This window comes from Caretta caretta, chromosome 9 (genome assembly GCF_965140235.1).
Source record: "Caretta caretta isolate rCarCar2 chromosome 9, rCarCar1.hap1, whole genome shotgun sequence".
NCBI lineage: Eukaryota > Metazoa > Chordata > Testudines > Cheloniidae > Caretta > Caretta caretta.
In genome coordinates, this window is record NC_134214.1 from 82,811,030 (window position 1) to 82,828,613 (window position 17,584).

At 43.5% G+C, this 17,584-nt stretch overlaps 1 protein-coding gene across 1 annotated transcript in view; it reads right to left on the reverse strand.

The window, feature by feature from the left end:
- Positions 1–17,584, reverse strand: part of ZDHHC15 (zDHHC palmitoyltransferase 15) — a 46,455-nt gene that overhangs the window by 13,506 nt on the left and 15,365 nt on the right. The window contains exons 3-10 of the mRNA XM_048865238.2: positions 15,001–15,095; positions 12,369–12,489; positions 10,040–10,109; positions 9,309–9,341; positions 7,604–7,724; positions 5,107–5,239; positions 3,026–3,152; positions 2,109–2,218 (exon numbers count right to left, since the gene is read on the reverse strand). Coding sequence (XP_048721195.1) covers positions 2,109–2,218; positions 3,026–3,152; positions 5,107–5,239; positions 7,604–7,724; positions 9,309–9,341; positions 10,040–10,109; positions 12,369–12,489; positions 15,001–15,095 — 810 coding nt within the window. The remainder of the gene's footprint in view (positions 1–2,108; positions 2,219–3,025; positions 3,153–5,106; positions 5,240–7,603; positions 7,725–9,308; positions 9,342–10,039; positions 10,110–12,368; positions 12,490–15,000; positions 15,096–17,584) is intronic.

The window sequence follows — 17,584 nt, forward strand, 5'->3', positions numbered from 1 at the left end:
TATCTTAACCAGAGCAAAAGCAAGCAGCGAGTGGACATATTAGCAGGGGCTATTTCACAGGAGCACCATAGCATAAAAAGGGTGTCTATGTTTTTAGAGGTCCATCAAGTCTTATTTCCATCAATCCAAAAATTAATTTTCAATTAATCTGAAATTATAACTGTTGTACAAACAAGCCATTTCACTATAATTGCTGTAGGCACAAGTATTTCTTTAACACCAATTATAGCAGCATGGACAGGTTTGTTTAAATACCACCTACCTTACAGTCTCACTGAGGCAAAGCATAATTGGGCATCCTTACTGACTGATTCACAGTGCCAAAATGCAGTTACTGTACATATGCATGTGCACACACACTCTGACATGTACGCTGGGTAAACTTCTCATTGAGCATGCACAGTTTCATGTCCCAAATAACTGTGGGTGCAAACAGTGAGTGAGGGAATATCTTTTATTGGACCAACTTTTGTTAGCGTGAGACAAGCTTTTGAGTCACACAGAGTTCTGAGACAATAAAAAAATATTACCTTACCCACTTTGTCTGCCTAATATCCTGGGGCCGACAGGGCTACAGCTACATTGCATACCTGGTGCAAAGAGTATTTACACATCTACGTATTTAATTTGTGGGAGCAATCAAATAGCTTGATGAAGAAAAGTCACCATTTCTGCCTGCAAATGTGGGTGCAAAACTGCAAGTCCAATTACAGTAACTCCTCACCTAACGTTGTAGTTCTGTTCCTGAAAAATGCGACTTTAAACAAAATGATGTTAAGCGAATCCAGTTTCCCCATAAGAATTAATGTAAATGGGGGGGGTTAGGTTCCAGGGAAATTTTTTTTTGACAGACAAGAGACATATTATATGTGTGTGTGTAAGTTTTAAACAAATAATTGAATACCGTACAGAGCGATGATGATTGTGAAGCTTGGTTGAGGGGGTGGAGTCAGAGGGTGGGATATTTCCCGGGGAAGCCTTACTGCTAAACGATGAACTAGCAACTGGCTGAGCCCTCAAGGGCTAACTCGTTGTTCATGTAGCCTCACGCTCTACAAGGCAGCAGGAACGGAGGGACAGAGGCACACACCCTGTGTGCGGGGAGAGAGAGATGCACATTTCCCCTTTAATTATGCAGACACCACTCTTAAGTACATTGCCTTGTTAAGTTAATCAGCAAGCTGAGACTGCAGCAGCTGCTGCCAGGAAGCTCCCTCCCTCCTGAGTCCTGTTGTGTGTCCCCCCTGCTCTATGGGGATAGGGTAAGTGGCGTGCAGGAGCAGGGGGGAGGGGGACATCCTGACATTAGCGCCCCCCGCCTCCTCTCCTCCTGCTGGCAGCAAGCAGGAGGCTCTGGAGAGCAGCTCCAAGGCACAGGTCAGGAGCAGCACCTGGCAGTGGGGGGGACGGACAGCTGAACTGCCAGCAATCGATAGCCTCTGGGTGGCTGCTGCACAGGGAACTTAGGGGAGTTGATGCGGGGCTGCCGGTCCACCCTGGTTCCAAGCCCCACCAGCTCGCTGCAACGGGCTGCTCTCCCCGCAAGCAGGTGGCTGCGAAATGACGTTATAAGGGAGCATTGCACAACTTTAAACGAGCATGTTCCCTAATTGATCAGCGATGTAACAACGAAACAACATTAACCGGGACGACTTTAAGTGACGACAGGTTTCAGAGTGGTAGCCGTGTTAGTCTGTATCAGCAAAAAGAACGAGGAGTCCTTGTGGCACCTTAGAGACTAACAAATGTATTTGGGCACAAGCTTTCGTGGGCTAAAACCCACTTCATCGGAGTTTTAGCCCATGAAAGCTTATGTCCAAATAAATTTTTTAGTCTCTAAGGTGCCACAAGTACTCCTCGTTCTTTTTAAGTGAGGAGTTACTGTATTTGTAGGAGCAGAGCTCCTCCTGCAAAATGGGAGACTCATTCCAAACTTGGGCCTTATGTTTGTTCTATTTCATTAACTAAGTCAGAGCTGTCAGAGACTTAGCCAACATGCTCTTTCATAAGAATAACTTTCATAGTGGGTTCTCAGTGACTATTTTTAAATCCACCCAACAGTTACTTTAGTTTAAAACACAACTAAATTTCCTTTTGTGTTACCTTACCATGGTTCTCTTCATCCAGTCCGTCATCTCCCCACTGCTCTTCATTTGCTAGCAGTGGATTCTGAGCTTCACACAACGTTCTCATTGGAAAGGAATGTCCATCACCCTGGCTGGGGAGACAAAGGCAGAAAATAAGCTACTTCCGACTTGCTTCATTTGAAGGTTGAACTACAACTTTACTCCTTGCTTTGGGCTTGAGTCAAGCTTTGGGCTTGAGTCAAACCTAAAACAAGTCTTTAAAAGTAATCTCTGGACATTCAAAGGACTAAATTCTGGAAAATACTGGGTTCAGTTTTGGAACCTTGTTTTGATGGGCGCTCATAGACCATGTTTTAAAGTGATTTTGATCTTGAATTCTTGCAAAAGATCAGTGGGATAAAGATTATAGTCCGAATTCATTACTGGTGTAACTCAAATGGAGTTCAATTTAGCTCAATCATTTAAATATAATTAAGAGAGATAGCTAAATGTAATCGTTCGTGTGTGTGTGTGTGTGTATGTGAGAGAGAGACTGACAGACAGACAGAGACACACACACACACACACACACGCCAATAGAGAAGGTGCAGACCACCTGTACACTATGAAGCTGTGCTCCGTGGCAGTTTCATTCATCCATGTTAACAGGAAGCCTGGGGGGACAAGGCAAAGATGTTTGCTGGTGGGTCTATGACTGCCTAACCACGTTCCAGTCAGCAGTACAGCTGGAGGTGTAGCAATGAGGCTGCAGCAGCTGTTGCTTAGGAGTGACTCCCTAGCCACTTCTCAATCTACATGCGAGGACACCAGCTCCTCTTGATTCTTGCAGAACTCCGCAATACATAACTGGTCGACACTCAGGCTGAGCCCAGGGACCAGGATTTGGCCCTCAGCTTCATGGTATTGGCCTCTTTTCCACTGTTTTGATTACCACTTACCTGGATACAATAGGTAGTAACCACAGCTTCTTTTCCTCTCCAAATACTTGCTGAAGATTCTTTATGAAGCCCAGATTGAATCCATTTTTATCTGGGCCATTTTGAAACACTGGAGCTGAGAACGCCTCTATGGACAGATGCCATCATAGGGGAAAAAAATAAAAGAAGCAAATGTTAAACAAAATATTTTATGCTGAAGCTCCAACATAAGGTGTCTAAGATTTTTCAAAACCTTGCTTTGTTACACATTAAAGTGATGACACTGTATCCTCATGGGAATTTTCAACGGACAAATCCTGAGGTCCCTTCCTCACTCAAACTTCATCAAAATCAAAGGAAGCCCATTTAGACATTAGGAAAATAATACATATTTTAATCAATGCAAAGTAAATTACCGTCTTTAAGCTATACAGTAGCCATCTTTGAGTACACTAAGCCAGTGGTTCTTAACCACTGGTACATGTACCCCTGGGCATACTCAGAGGTCTTCCAGGGGGTACATCAACTCATCTATATATTTGTCTAGTTTTACAACAGGCTACATAAAAAGCACTAGAGAAATCAGTATAAATTAAAATTTCATACGGACAGTGACCGGTCTATACTGCTCTATATACTATACACTGAAATGTAAGTAAAATATTTATATTCCAGTTGATTTATTTTATAATTATATGGTAAAAATGAGAATGTAAGCAATTTTTCTGTAACAGTGTGCTGTGACACTTTTGTATTTTTATGTCTGGTTTTGTAAGCAAGTAGTTTTTTAAGTGAGGTGAAACTTGGGGGTACACAAGACAAATCAGACTCCTGAAAGGGGTACAGTAGTCTGGAAAGGTTGAGAGCCACTGCATTCAGCAATTAAACATACCACACCATGGACCAAAATGGAAATATTACAGGAATGAATGTGGAGATCACAGCCATTTCTTTTTGCATGCCTGTAAATCTTTACATTATCATTTCTCTTACCTTAAAATTGATGGCATGGATTTGGTTTTGCAGATGAAACCCATAGAATAATCATAAAACCAATTAACGATGTTTTAATTTAATCCCCAAAACAAAAATTATAAAATGAAGTTTATTATTTAATGTGTTTAAACATTCTTTCATGAGACTTGCTCTGAATTTCACTGGAAAGACACAAAAATTGGGGAATTTCTAATCCTAAGACTGGAAGCATAAAACGGAAACAAACTCCCTTCTATGAACCATATCTCAAGTGTGGAAATTCAGAGTGCTTGATGAATTATCACTTATCTATTAAGAGTTAGGGTAGGATACACAGGCCCTGTGTTGAGAGATAAAAGCGGTGCAGGGAGAAAATGATAAAATAGAGGGCATCAGAAACAGTATTTTTAAAGTTACCTTCTACACTGTTGTGTAGAGGCCTGATGCTTCAGGCCAGCACAAAGGCCTATGGATGAGTTCTAGTGCCCTTTGAAAACGAGTTTTCAAGGCAAACCTACACTAGGTCTGTGCAAGAAAGAGAGAGATTAATCTGTGTGTGGAACTTTGCTAAAAAAGTTTCAATTTTGTTTCAAGCCACTTTGTCATTCAAAAATGTCACAAAATGGTAGTATCTGCATTGAAACGTGATATTTGTGCTCTAATGTGAAACCTGATCTTCACCCAAATGCAGTTTCAAATTTTGAAACTTGGAAGTTTTTTGGCTCAAAAATCATGGAATTTCAGAATTTTTTCACAAAACTGATCCAATTCCACATACCCCTACCCTCACTCACCATCAGAAAAGATGGATGTACTTTTCCTCAAATCCACTTGCTGTTTTACGGCCTACTTCAGCAAACACACGTGTAAGTAAATGTACTTACAGGTAGTCCCATTGATTTCAGTGAATAAAGTAATGCATAAGCATTTGCAGGATCGGGCCCTTCTATTTTACAGTCTCCACGTCGCCAATTTAGCTTTTGTCAGCTGAAGAGGAAAACCCCCAGCAGTGTAAATTAGAAATCTTTTTATTTCAATGCTTTTTCAAATATTTGCTGGTATACCTAGAGGTGAACAGCACACGTTTTTTTAGAACACTGCTTTATGGTGTACATATGGAATCTTACCCAAAGTAGACCTGTTTCTACTGACGAGCCAGCAGTGGTAGCCAAAGAGAAACATCAGGCTTAGAAAGAACATGACTGCCACAAAAAGAAGGAAAAGGACATGGAACTTGGAACGTCCATTGGTCAATTCGTCCTAGAAATAAAAGGAAAAAAGGATAAAGGACATGAAAAAGAGGGAGAGAGAAATCTTGGTGCCTAAAGGAAATCAGACGTTACACTGGATCCATTAAGGATGTGTAGGGTTTTCAGACTTGCAGAAAAAAAATCACCTCTCCCTACAATGAATAGACAAGACAAAGAAGAAATAAGCTGGCTCTTTCCCTCATCACTTCCAAAGCAGATATACAGTGGGGCTTTGCTATTAATTTTTTGTATGGAACTGGGCCAGTATGTTCACAGTCCCCCATATGGGTATGAGAAGTGTCTCCTATGCCCACAGTGAATTTGGCAGGCAATAACAAGTGCTTTCAAAGCCTGTTCACATTCTGCTGAGTTTCCTTTAATCTTCACATTTTCCTGGATGCACATTAATACGCTGCCATCTTTTCCAATGGCTACATTCCAATTTAAGAGATCAGAAATTTGAACTCCCTCTCTCTCAGCTATAACAGCAACAAGCAGGTAAATCAAATGCTTGTGACAGATGTCTACAGTTAGTAAAAGCCCAGAAAATCTTACAGGTGGCTGAAATGCTTCATTTCACATGTTGGAGCATGAGGACCTCTCTGGCACTTAATTTCTGCAGTTTAAAGACAGACTGTACCTACCCCTTGCAAGTGAGCAAATGTGCAAAAGCCTTCCTCCACCTTACAAGTCCTACATAACATAAGGGAGAGTTACAAAACCTTTGCCCTCCTGAGTATGTGGACTAATTCCTATTAGTGCCCCACAGGGGTGACTGGGTTGGAGGTATGGTTTACAGCACCATCTGTTATAAAATTGAGGTCCAGAGAGATTAAGGGTACATCTACACTACGATAAAAACACCCACAGCTGGACCCAGAGCCCAGGCTCCAGCCTAAGCCCCAATGTCTATACTAAAATTTGATAGCCTCGTAGCCTGAGTCAGCTGACGCAGGTCAGCTGCGGGTGTTTTACTGCAGTGTAGCCATACTCTAAGTGACTTGGCCAAAGTCACAAAGTGAACCAGCAGCACCAGCAGGCATTAGATATCAAGAATCTTGAGGCCCATCTCCTGTTCCGTCAGCGGACACTGTCTCCATATAAACCAACTGTAATATAAAGAAGTGCTCAGTATTTCAGTCCGACTTTTAAGCCAAAAAAGAAAAACTATAAGGAAACAATGAAGGTCAAAGCAGTTTCTTTGAATGCCATATCCTAAAATGAATGTGTGTAGATCAATGGCAGGACAAAGCTCTTTATATTAGTTCTAACTCGAAGAGAAGAGAAAAGAGAAGATGTACTGCAGGAACTAAGCTTATGGAGACAAGCAGGCAAGTAACACCATGAAAACTAACACCAAAGTAGGTTTCATTTACTTTTCCTCTCACTTGTTCCCTTAACACACTAAACTTGATCCACAGGAGCAAGGATTCAGAGAAGGTTGGGAAAGTGGGTCTGGGAATTACAGGAAACAAACCATAAAGTCACAGAAAAGAATATACTCCAAGTAATAGTTTCCTGCAATGCTAATGAAAATGTGTATGTGGTGATCATGCAGCCACTTAATACATTTCAAATGTTGGTAACCTGCCAATTTTTACCCAGGAGACAACTATCCCCCCAGGCAATACAAGCACATAAAGAGATGAGATGACATAATTTTTCAGTATTTCCCAAATAGTTGTTCTTGGATTTAGGAAGTTTCATTGTGTTCTGTTGCAAGATCACCACAACGATGTACTGATTCTGACTTGCTTTATAATTCTACCTCTCTAGTCACAAAGATCATTCCAGACATGACTGATATTCAATTGTAAATCTTTTATATCTGATCTCTCTCTCTGCGAGTCTTTACATTCCCCTTACACAATACATAGGACAGTTAAAAAAATGAATACACTAAAACTGCAACTGGCAACAATGATCCCTGTAATATGTTGCTCAAGTCAGTTCTGGGACAGTATGTGTTACTGTTACCCTCATTCTCCCTCCATCACCCACTCCTTCTTATAGTTTATACACACTCCCTTGTATTTTGTTTAAAATTAGGCTGCAAGTTCTGGGCCCTAAAGACTGGCTGAAAATATGTCCTTTCATGCACAAATTTGGTAGCATTTGTAGAAGAAATTTAAAAACAGGTTTAGCATTTTTCAGCCAAAACCTTTCTACAACTGGAGCCTATTTTCCCTTCAGTTTGTGCATATCTGAATCACAATGTGAGTTAAACGGACATACAGAATTCAAGAAAAAGCCCCCCTACTACTGAAATGCAATATATTTTTCTGTGGAATGACAGTAAGAGTAACACAGCAGAGTTTAAAGCCACAATAAGAGTAATAAAATACATAAAAGTAACATGATTTCATACACTTACTGTCCAATACTTGATGACATACTTGAAGACTGTTGCAGCAATATACATGCAATACAACAAAGAATACATTAAAAACAGTAGAAAGAATTTGTAGTTAGAAAATCCAACGCAGTTATTCACCCTAAAGAGTTAAAGCAAAGTTGAAATCAGGATACTTACAGCACATGTGGTCCAAAGACAAGGAATACAAAAGTAATTTTTTAAATTTTAAATGTAGGTGCTTGATTATACAAAACAATCTGTTCAATAATAGCTCCCCTTAGTGGTAACAATGAAATGTAACTGAGTTCTTGGTTACTTTTGTATTTTACCTGCAAGCAAAAGTCACACCAAGGAAAACATGATAAATGTATTTGATAACATCAAAAGACCAGACCTCCATCAGTTTGGTCTCGTCGCTAGTTTGTCACAGAGATGGGCTCAAGCTGCAAAATTCATATCTGGATTTCAAATACCCCAAACTCTGAAGGTACCCAGATTTGGGATTTTGATTTGGCTTGTATGGGCCATTTGGGCCTGATTCACCACGGACGTCCACCTCGTGGAGTAATTTACATATGTGCAAAATGAGTGCAAAATGGTAGTAAGTCAGAATTCTCCATTCACATTGGTGATAGCATCTTAAACCCTCTTTATATATGGGGTGGGATCCGAGTTACTACAGAGATTTCTTTCCTGGGTATTTGGCTGGTGAATCTTGCCCACATGCTCAGGGTTCAGCTGATTGCCATATTTGGGGTCAGGAAGGAATTTTCCTCCAGGGCAGATTGGAAGAGGCCCTGGGGATTTTTCCCCTTCCTCTGCAGCATGGGGCACGGGTCACTTGCTGGATGATTCTTTGCACCTTGAAGTCTTTAAACCATGATTTGAGGACTTCAATAGCTCAGACTTAGGTGAGAGGTTTATTGCAGGAGTGGATGGGTGAGATTCGGTGGCCAGCATTGTGCAGTAGGTCAGACTAGATGATCATAATGGTCCCTTCTGACCTTAACATCTATGAATCTATGTGTAAATCTTTCCACTAGGTATTAATCAGTGGTGCATCAGACTCGCATCTGGACCTGGGTTCAAATTTGGAACCCCCTACGTTTGGGAATAAGATATGGGGGTATGTTTCAGACCCATGTCTGTGTTGCCTCTGGTTCCTGAAGCCTCCCTTCTAGTAAAGGGGAGGGAGTAGCAGAGCTGGGAAAACCCAAAGACAGTAATTAAAAAAATCTCAACCAGGTAGTTCTGGGAAATAAGTATATGGGGGCAAACTCTCAAAGTGTGAGCTTTAATTTTCCATGCACCATTCTGCAGACACTATCACGTATGCCCAAATGACACCATTTCATATGCATACTGCATGCAAATATTATTGGTGAGTGCAACTACTAACTGCTTGCCCAAATGATTATGTACCCAAAATGAAAGGTAGGGTTGAGGCCCCTTTACAATTCTGGGTAATAATCTAAGAGTAGATTAGTTTATAACAGCTTCTAAAAATGCAGTTAATAAAACAAGAATATTCCTTATCTGTCCCTCAAAAGAAATCAAATGCTTCAAGCAAGTCTTCCCAGTATGTTCATTTCATACAGTGCTAAACACAAAAAAGAGATACATCCTCCATGATAAAAGAAAGAGGCATGCAGACACAATACCAACAAAAGCATTTAAATAGCCTTTACTTTCAGAAAGATACAGACCAATATCCTGGACATACCATGGGCAATGATGATCCATTTTTAACACACACCTGCAAAAGGAAAGAAAAAGAATACAACAAAGAGGATCCTTATGTTTGGAACTTAAACAGACTCATAAACAAAGACTCCACCAACTGTAGGTCAGAAGACTTTGTTGCTGTTTTGTGTTGGATTTCTACAAAGAGATAGATTTAAGATAGCTGCTATCATTCCATCATTCTTAAGGCAGGCACCATTTTTAAGGCTGACTATTTGTTGTTGTTGTAAGAGCTACCGACATCCTTGGTGCTGTACAAGACAAAAAATGAAGATGGTTCCTGCTCTGGGATGCTTACAATCTTTGCATGATCAATACATAGCGAAGGCCTGACATATTTAAAAAAAAAAAAAAAAAAAACTTTTTTGAGTGCACTGACAGTGGCTAGTGCCTTTCATAAATTGGCAAACCTTCCACCAGATTCACACCCATGCAGGCAAAGTGTAGAAACTATAACCACAAAACATATTAGGGACACAGTGTTTTGGGAGTGCAAATGCTAACACTTTCGTGCATGTAGGTGCTGGCACACATGTGCACAAGACCTAGCAGAAGTCCTTTTGACTGTTTCGCCCTTACTGTTTAGCTATTCTTGAACATAGGAAAACATTTGGATACTTCTATGTGTATAAGTACATGTTCAAGACATTGTCATTTTTGTTGCTTAGCAGTGGCTCAATTCACTGGTGTCAAAACATTTCAACAACTTACATAGCACAAACAGAACAGTGGTGACAACGGTCAGGCTTGATTAGCTGGCATCTATCACAGAATCGAATAGCTAAAATTAAACACAGAAGTATTAGAGTTAGTAGTTAGTGTTAAATAATGAGCAGGAAGAGAACACACACTTAATATTCTGTTCATGTTCTCATCCTTTCCCTCATAACTGGCTTCCTAAACAACTTTACAGTTGATTCAGGCTGCCAGGCAAAAAAACAGATAAATGGTGGTCCTAATACTCCAAGGGGCTGGCTTTGAGGTGAATGTACATCCAGCTTGAAGGTAGTCAAAAGAAACGTAGAAACAGGATGTGTGTACACATGTACATTTGTGTTGTGGCTTTGAAAAAGCTCCATTTAAACAATGGCCCAGGACAAAAATTGCTTACTTCAGATCCTAAGTTTGCTGACTAAAGAATACACAGGCCTGAACACTGCAGCAATTCCAACCATAGAACTCCTTTAGGCTTCAACAAGAGTTCCATGTGTTACTCCTGAGGGCATTCTGTGCCAAAAAATTAAAAATTCTGCACACAATATTTTAAAATTCTGAAAATTGTATTTGTCAAATAAATGTAGAGGCTCCAGCATGACACTGGGGAGCACAGGCCACTGGCTGCACAGAGGTGGGAGATCACTGTGCAGCTTTCCCCCTGGACACGGACTCAGCAGTGATGCTGCACCCAACTCTGACATAGCGCGAGGACCGGGCCTGCCCCAGAAACACCCCAGAGCCCTGCTCCTCTGTGCTAAGTGCACCAGGTGTGGGCAGGCAGGCTCAGCAAGGCAAGATCCAAGTGTGGAGGGGCTTAGTGTGAGGGGATCCATGTGTGGGGTGAGAAGGTTCTGTGTGGGGGTGGCTCAGTGGGGGATCTGGTGCGGGGGGATCTGGATGCACAGAGGCTTGTTGGGGGGTTCTGTGTACAACATTAATGGGACTCTGCAGGGGGGTCCAGATGAAGGTGGTTGGGGCTCAGTGGGGTCTGTGTGTCTGGTTGTGGGGGGACAGAGCTTGGCAGGGGAGTCTGGGTGCGGGGGGGTGCCTCGGTGGTGGGGTCCAGATGCTGGGGGAGTGAGGCTCAGTGGGGTGGGGAATCCAGGTTTAAAATCCTTTTAAACATTAAAGTGGGGTGGCTTGTCAGGGTAGTCCAGGTGCAAGGGGAGTGGGGCTCATTGGGGGGGGTTTGTTTGTGGGGGGGGTGAGGTTTGGTGGGAGGGTCTGGGTATGAGGGGGTTGGATGGGGGAGCAGCTCCCTGTACAGTGATCCCTCCCTCTGCAGCTGAGGAGCAATGGGTGCAGGAAGCACGTGGGGGGGTGGAGTTTGCAGAGCTTCCTACAGCCGGGGGAGAAATCTGGGGGTGGGTCTGACACAGCCCTAGATGCTGTGCCAGGGAAGAGGAAGTCCCATGTCCTCCCAGCTCAGCTGGGACTAGTAGCTGAGCCCAGCACAAGGTAGGAGCTACCAGCTGGGTCTTCCCCAGTCCTGCTCCCTGCCCCACAGTGATTTACCTCTCTGCAGGCTGCACTGGGCATCCAAAACATACTACTGGGGAGGGTCACATGACTGCTTTTGTGGCTTCCCTGTCAGAAAGTCATTTTTCTGCAGGGAAGCAAAGAATTCTGCTGGGGGAAAATTCTGTACATGCGCAGTGGCACAGAATTCCCCCAGGAGTAACAACGCGTATCTGGTTGCAGAACTAGGCCCATAAGGGACAATAACTGTTGACCTCATTTATGGGGCCATGTCCTGAAGTCTTTACTCAGGCCAAACCCTCTTTAAAATGGGGAAAAAAAAAAAAGGCTACAAGATTTGTTTCTACACATAGGTGTGGTTTGGCTTCCATATTTGAGGGGGCAGCTGCAGTCAGGCCAAAGGGGCCACATGGTGGGGGGGGGGCATACAAATTCCATGCCTGCCCGAGCTTTCCATTTTTGGGGGTGGGAGGGTGGCAGTACTCTCCTATCCCCCCCAAGCTATGCCCATGATTCTACATTAATAACTACCGTTTCCAAACTATAACTACAGAAAGGAAGACAACAAAAGGCTAAGCCCCCGGCACTCTACTTGAAAATGTGATAAGTATTCAAGGATTTCTCGTTTTCCCCAATCAGGAGGGTTGGAGGAGGAAGCCAGGAAGGAAATCCTTTTAAACTAATAGTATTTCCTCAGCATTAAAGTTCTGAGCACTGAAATCCTTTAGCAGTATGTCTTGGCATGAGGGATTTGCTGTTACTGTCAGTATAAAATGGATTGCCAGCATACAATGCTTAGCATGATTGAATAGATTTACATCAACAGAGCCTCTGCTTAGCTGACCTCCATTCCCCGTTCTTGTGTACACTGGCAACTTCCTTGCAATTTCGACAAGAATCTGCCTCTGTACCTCCGGTCTCTCTTCATTTTCATAGCGCTCTTTGTCAGCATAGGACATATGGAACTAGAAGCAGAAATGATGAGAGGACCCGTTATCCATGTGTAGTACAGTAATATTTCAAATGCAGGCCAGGTTGGAAAAGCCATTATCCTCCCACCACTTCCAAAGCACAAACATTAATCACACTTAGAAGAGCTTTCATTTAGGAGATAAACAGAGAGGTAATCACTGTTGGACAGATCAACTGCTGCGGAACTAACTGATTCACTCATAAGAGATACAAACCGAAATTGAGGTTAGAGCATAATAGATTAGCTTCACTACTACATGTTGCCTTAGATGTTTTCTCTTCATTAAATAACAAATAATGATGATGATAATAATAGCGGCATTTACATTGCACTTTATGAGGCAGATTCTGTTCTCAGTTACGTTAGTTCAAATCTGGAGTATTCCACTGACATGTAAATTTACATCTTTGTAACTAAGCTCAGACTCTGGAGCTGTATTTTTAAACTGCTGCACAAACATTCATTAACTCAACCTCAAACAGCCTTCTGAGGTTGGTATTTTGCCAAATATTTTACCAAGGGGTATAACAAAGCATAAAGAAGTGAAGTGACTTGAGTATAGTCAGACAGTAAATCAATGACAGAGCAAAGATTAGAATCCAGGAATTCCTGGCTCCCAGTCCTGTGCTCCAGTAAGTCATGCTCTCCATCTTAAAAATATCCTAAAATTAAGAATATGATTTGTCAAGTAAATGAATCACAATCTACATTTTGGTGAAGTGGTTCTTTCAATGCCTCTTCTCCCTCTTTGTTGTGCTCTTGGACAGTGATTTTTCCATTTCTATTATCACCACAGAAGGACATTTTGCTACTGGGATAGGTGTCTCCTATGTGTATATAGGCAGGGATTGGCAAATTAAACAATAGACACATCCCACAGTCATGTAATGTCAGAATTTCACCTTTCATTTAAAACAAAAAATATGTTTTAAGCCTTCAAGGTTGCCAACCCCCCCTCCATCCCCTGAAAATATGAAGCGAGTGTAATCAATTCAGTGACATTTGTCTGAGTCTGCAGATAGCCTCCAACAGAGGGCAGGCCAGCCAACACTAGAACCAGAGAGAAAAATCATCTGGCCCCACACCCACTCTAGGGGAACAACTCACATGCCTCCAAGGGTGCAACACTGCTGCTGCTCCTCAAGAGGCCCTGTCACCACTACCAGTGCACCCTTTGGGGACCTCCTGGCAGGCATGCCTAGGGCTCCATATTGTTTTAATCCAGCTCTGTATACAGGAGCCAAATCTCAAGGTCCTTACTCAGGAAAAATTCTCATGGAATTGGTGTGAAGTTAGACTGAATAAGAACATCAGGATTGGTTAAATCAGAGGTGGGCAAACTACGGCCTGCGGGCCACAACCAGCCTGTGGGACCGTCCTGCCCCGCCCCTGAGCTCCCGGCTGGGGAGGCTAGCCCCCGGCCCCACCCCTCCTGTCCCCCTCCCCTGCAGCCTCAGTTTGCCGCACCGCCAGCGCTCTGGCCTGCCACTGCTGCTGGGCAGCATGGCTGGCTCCAGCCACGTGGCGGGGCTGCAAGCTCCTGCTGCTCTGAGCGTCATGGTAAGAGAGTGGGGGGTTGGATGGGGGGCAGTCAGGGGACAGAGAGGGTTAGATAGGCGTGGGAGTCCCAGGGGAGCCTGTCAGGGGGCAGGTGTGTGGATAGGGGTCGGGGCAGTCAGGGGACAGGGGTCCTGGGAGGGGGCTGTCAGGGGACAAGGAGCAGGGGCAAGTTGGATACGGGGTGGGGTCTCAGGGGGGCAGTTAGGGGTGGGAGGTCCCGGGAGGGGGCAGTCAGGGGACAAGGAGCAGGGGGGGTTGGAGGTTCTGAGAGGGGCAGTCAGGGGGCAGGAAGTGGGAGGGGGCGGATAGGGGCCCGGGGCCAGGCTGTTCGGGGAGGCATAACCTTCCCTACCCGGCCCTCCATACAGTTTTGCAACCCTGATGTGGCCCTTGGGCCAAAAAGTTTGCCCACCCCTGGGTTAAGTGCTTAGGGATCGAAGACATTAAAAGATGTAAATTAATAATAATAAATCCCATTATCCTCAACCATTTAAAATCCTGTTAGCTCCTAAACCACTTGAAAGTAAAGCAACATCATGCCTGCTTTAAGCTCCCTAGACAGCTTAATTTAAACAATTCTCAGAACCGTTCAACTGCACTCTTTTTTATGGACAGCCACAGACATGTTTCCATCTAACCAGGAAGACTCATCAGTTGTCCTTGGCCACAGTAGTATAGGTGGATTTCTTGAATTCTCCCTTTGTCTCCACTTTCGTCTTAGGCTTGCCATGGATGAAAAGTACTTAGGCCTGGGCTACACTAGGGTGTGGGGGGGTGTGTGTGGGTGTGGGTGTATGTTTCGAACTAAGATACACAGCTTCAGCTACACTATTCGTGTAGCTGAAGTATCATAGTTCGACTTACCTGGCCGTCTTCACGGCAGCGAGTCGACCGTGGCAGCTCCCCCGTCGATCTGGCGGGTAGTGAAGACGTAGGCCCTTACCTTTTTATCTGGCTGCAGCGGGAGAGTAAAAACGGACTTCCAGTATGTCCACACAAAGAGCACAAAGATGACATGGAATATGCTGAGGTAGGCCACTAAGAGAAGAAAAGAATAATGAATCATAAGCAGAAGTCCCTCTATACTCTTCACCATTCAGGGTGCTTCATTTTAAAAATATTATGCTCCAATGGAATTTTGTATCACGGGAAAAATCAAATATCTTATGAACTGTCAACTGCAGCTGTCAGAGCTCATGTGACAAAGCAAAATGGGAAAACATTTCTTTTCAGCAAGTAGGCAAAACAGGAAATGATCACAGCTGTGAGGCAGGGTTATAATTCATAGCGATATCATTATCATATGAAAAACAAGGTACCTGGAGCAATCTTATTTCAATATACAAACTTCTTTACTTGAAAGAATTTGGGAGGACATGAGATATTGAAATGAGGCATATGAAGAGACTCAGAAGGGCAAAGGGCAGTTCTGCATCAGCTTTGCAAAGCGCTTGGATCTTTTTTTAAATGCTTAAACAAAACTACAATATTAACTACAGTTATATCCATGGGCAGTGGGTAGCATAGGCAGGGGAAGGCTGTGCCTCCCCAAACAGCCTGGCGTGGCCCTGCCAATGCTCCGCCCCCAAGACCCCTCCTGCCTGCTTCCAGTTTCTTTTCTGCTCTTTTGTGGTGGAGACGCTGGGACAGGCAGGCTGGAGATGGGGCCACACTGCACTGCCCGTCCGTCCAGCCAGTGCTCTGGGGCTAGGGGTGCTCCAGCTGTGCCGCCCACCCACCCAGCGCTGGGGCTGAGGGCGTGCTGTGGAGGGAGTGGTGCTCTGGGCTCCAGCGGGCAGAAGTGGAGGGGCAGAGCCTCGGGTAGACGGGGAGGGGCCAGGGGCTAGCCTCCCCCCCAACGGCATGTTCACCCGCCACTCTTGGTTATATCTGCAATCAGGAGACAGCCTTATTTCTAAGTCTGTCACTTAAATAGATGCAAATATGTGCTTTTCCTGATCATGTTGAACTCAGAATTAATATGACCACCACAGGAAGAGTCAGAAGGCTATAGTCCAAGACAAATCCTGTTTCCTTACTTATATTTTATGGAAATTTAGCTAGTGTAAAGGCTGAGTACACACTTGAAAATTTGGCCCTTTCAATGTGAATAATAAGTTATCCACTCGGGGAGGGTACGTTATTGTTATCTTAAGTTTATTTATTTGAAGTGTGCTCATCACACTGCCTTTAGGCGTGCACACAAATTAAAATAAACTCAAAAAAAAAATCTATTGCAGAGCTGGGAACAGAACTCAGGTCCCCTGATTTCTGGTCTTGTTTCTTATCCACAAGATCAACCTTCTTCAGATAGCTTTTTTGCACAATTCTATGCAATATGAGATTACACCTTCCTCTGAAGCATCCATGTCGCCCACTGTTGTTGATAGAATGCCTATTTAGATGCATTATTGATCTTTCCAGTGTATCATTCACTATATATAGATATAGAGCTAGAATATAGTAATTTAGGAAGTAATGTAGGATTCTCTGTGCATACCAATAATATACATGGTATGTACACATGTGGTGGACTGAAAAAATTCTGAGAAGTTGAGATGTCCTAAAAGCTCTATTTCACAGAGAAATACTTCACAACCCTTCCAAGACATTTTCCCTGCTCCTTCCCAGGATTTACTGAGTGACATCAGTAAAGAATTTCTACTCTGGTAGTGCAAAGTAGCCTTAAGCAATAAGAAACTCATCTCAGGAGTAATGGAATTCACACTGGAAATGGCTCCCACTGGGGCAGATCCAAATACTCCACTGACTTCAGATAAAACAGTGTACTGCTTTTGGGGGCACATATTTTTAAAGAACATTGGCAGAATGAAAGAGACATAACTAAGGGATGCTAGTTATTTGGGAGTGACAAGCCACTAACTCATTCTGTGGTATCCCAGCAGGATAGGGCAAGCACTCAGTCATTCTTAAACTGGCATTTAAGGAGATAACTCTTGCTGAAGGTTTAGTTATGCTGGTTAGGTGGCACAGAGGGGCTTCTCTGGGAAAAAAGGATCAGGGTGAGCAAACTTTTGTCCAGGGAACTTAAATGCACAGTGATTTAAGTTCACTGGCAAACTTTACAAAATAAGATACATTTTGCTGGATCCTCATTAACCTATTGCCATGTTTTCTACATTTCTTTTGTGACCACTTAAAATACTGGGGGCAGTACTTTGCTGCAAAGAGAACCTGCTTGGTGCAGCACTGAAAGAGGGGGCCATCTGGGAGTGAGTTACAGCTCTCCAGTTCTCTGCCTTGGAAGCTGCTCGTCTGTTCTGGCTGACATGGGTTCTCAAGGGCCAGTCTGCCAGATGAGGATCAGTAAACCTGCTACTCCTCCCCATCCCCTGGGATGGGTTGTGTGGGAGCTATGTATGCCAGCTATACACCTGCTGGGCACTCTCCCATGCTGTGGAAATCTCCAGCAGGGGAGACAGTGCCAGAATGCATCTCCTCTGTACCATTAAAGTAGCACAAAAGGGATGGAGCAGGACAGAGAATCTGACTCAAAGGACCAAATG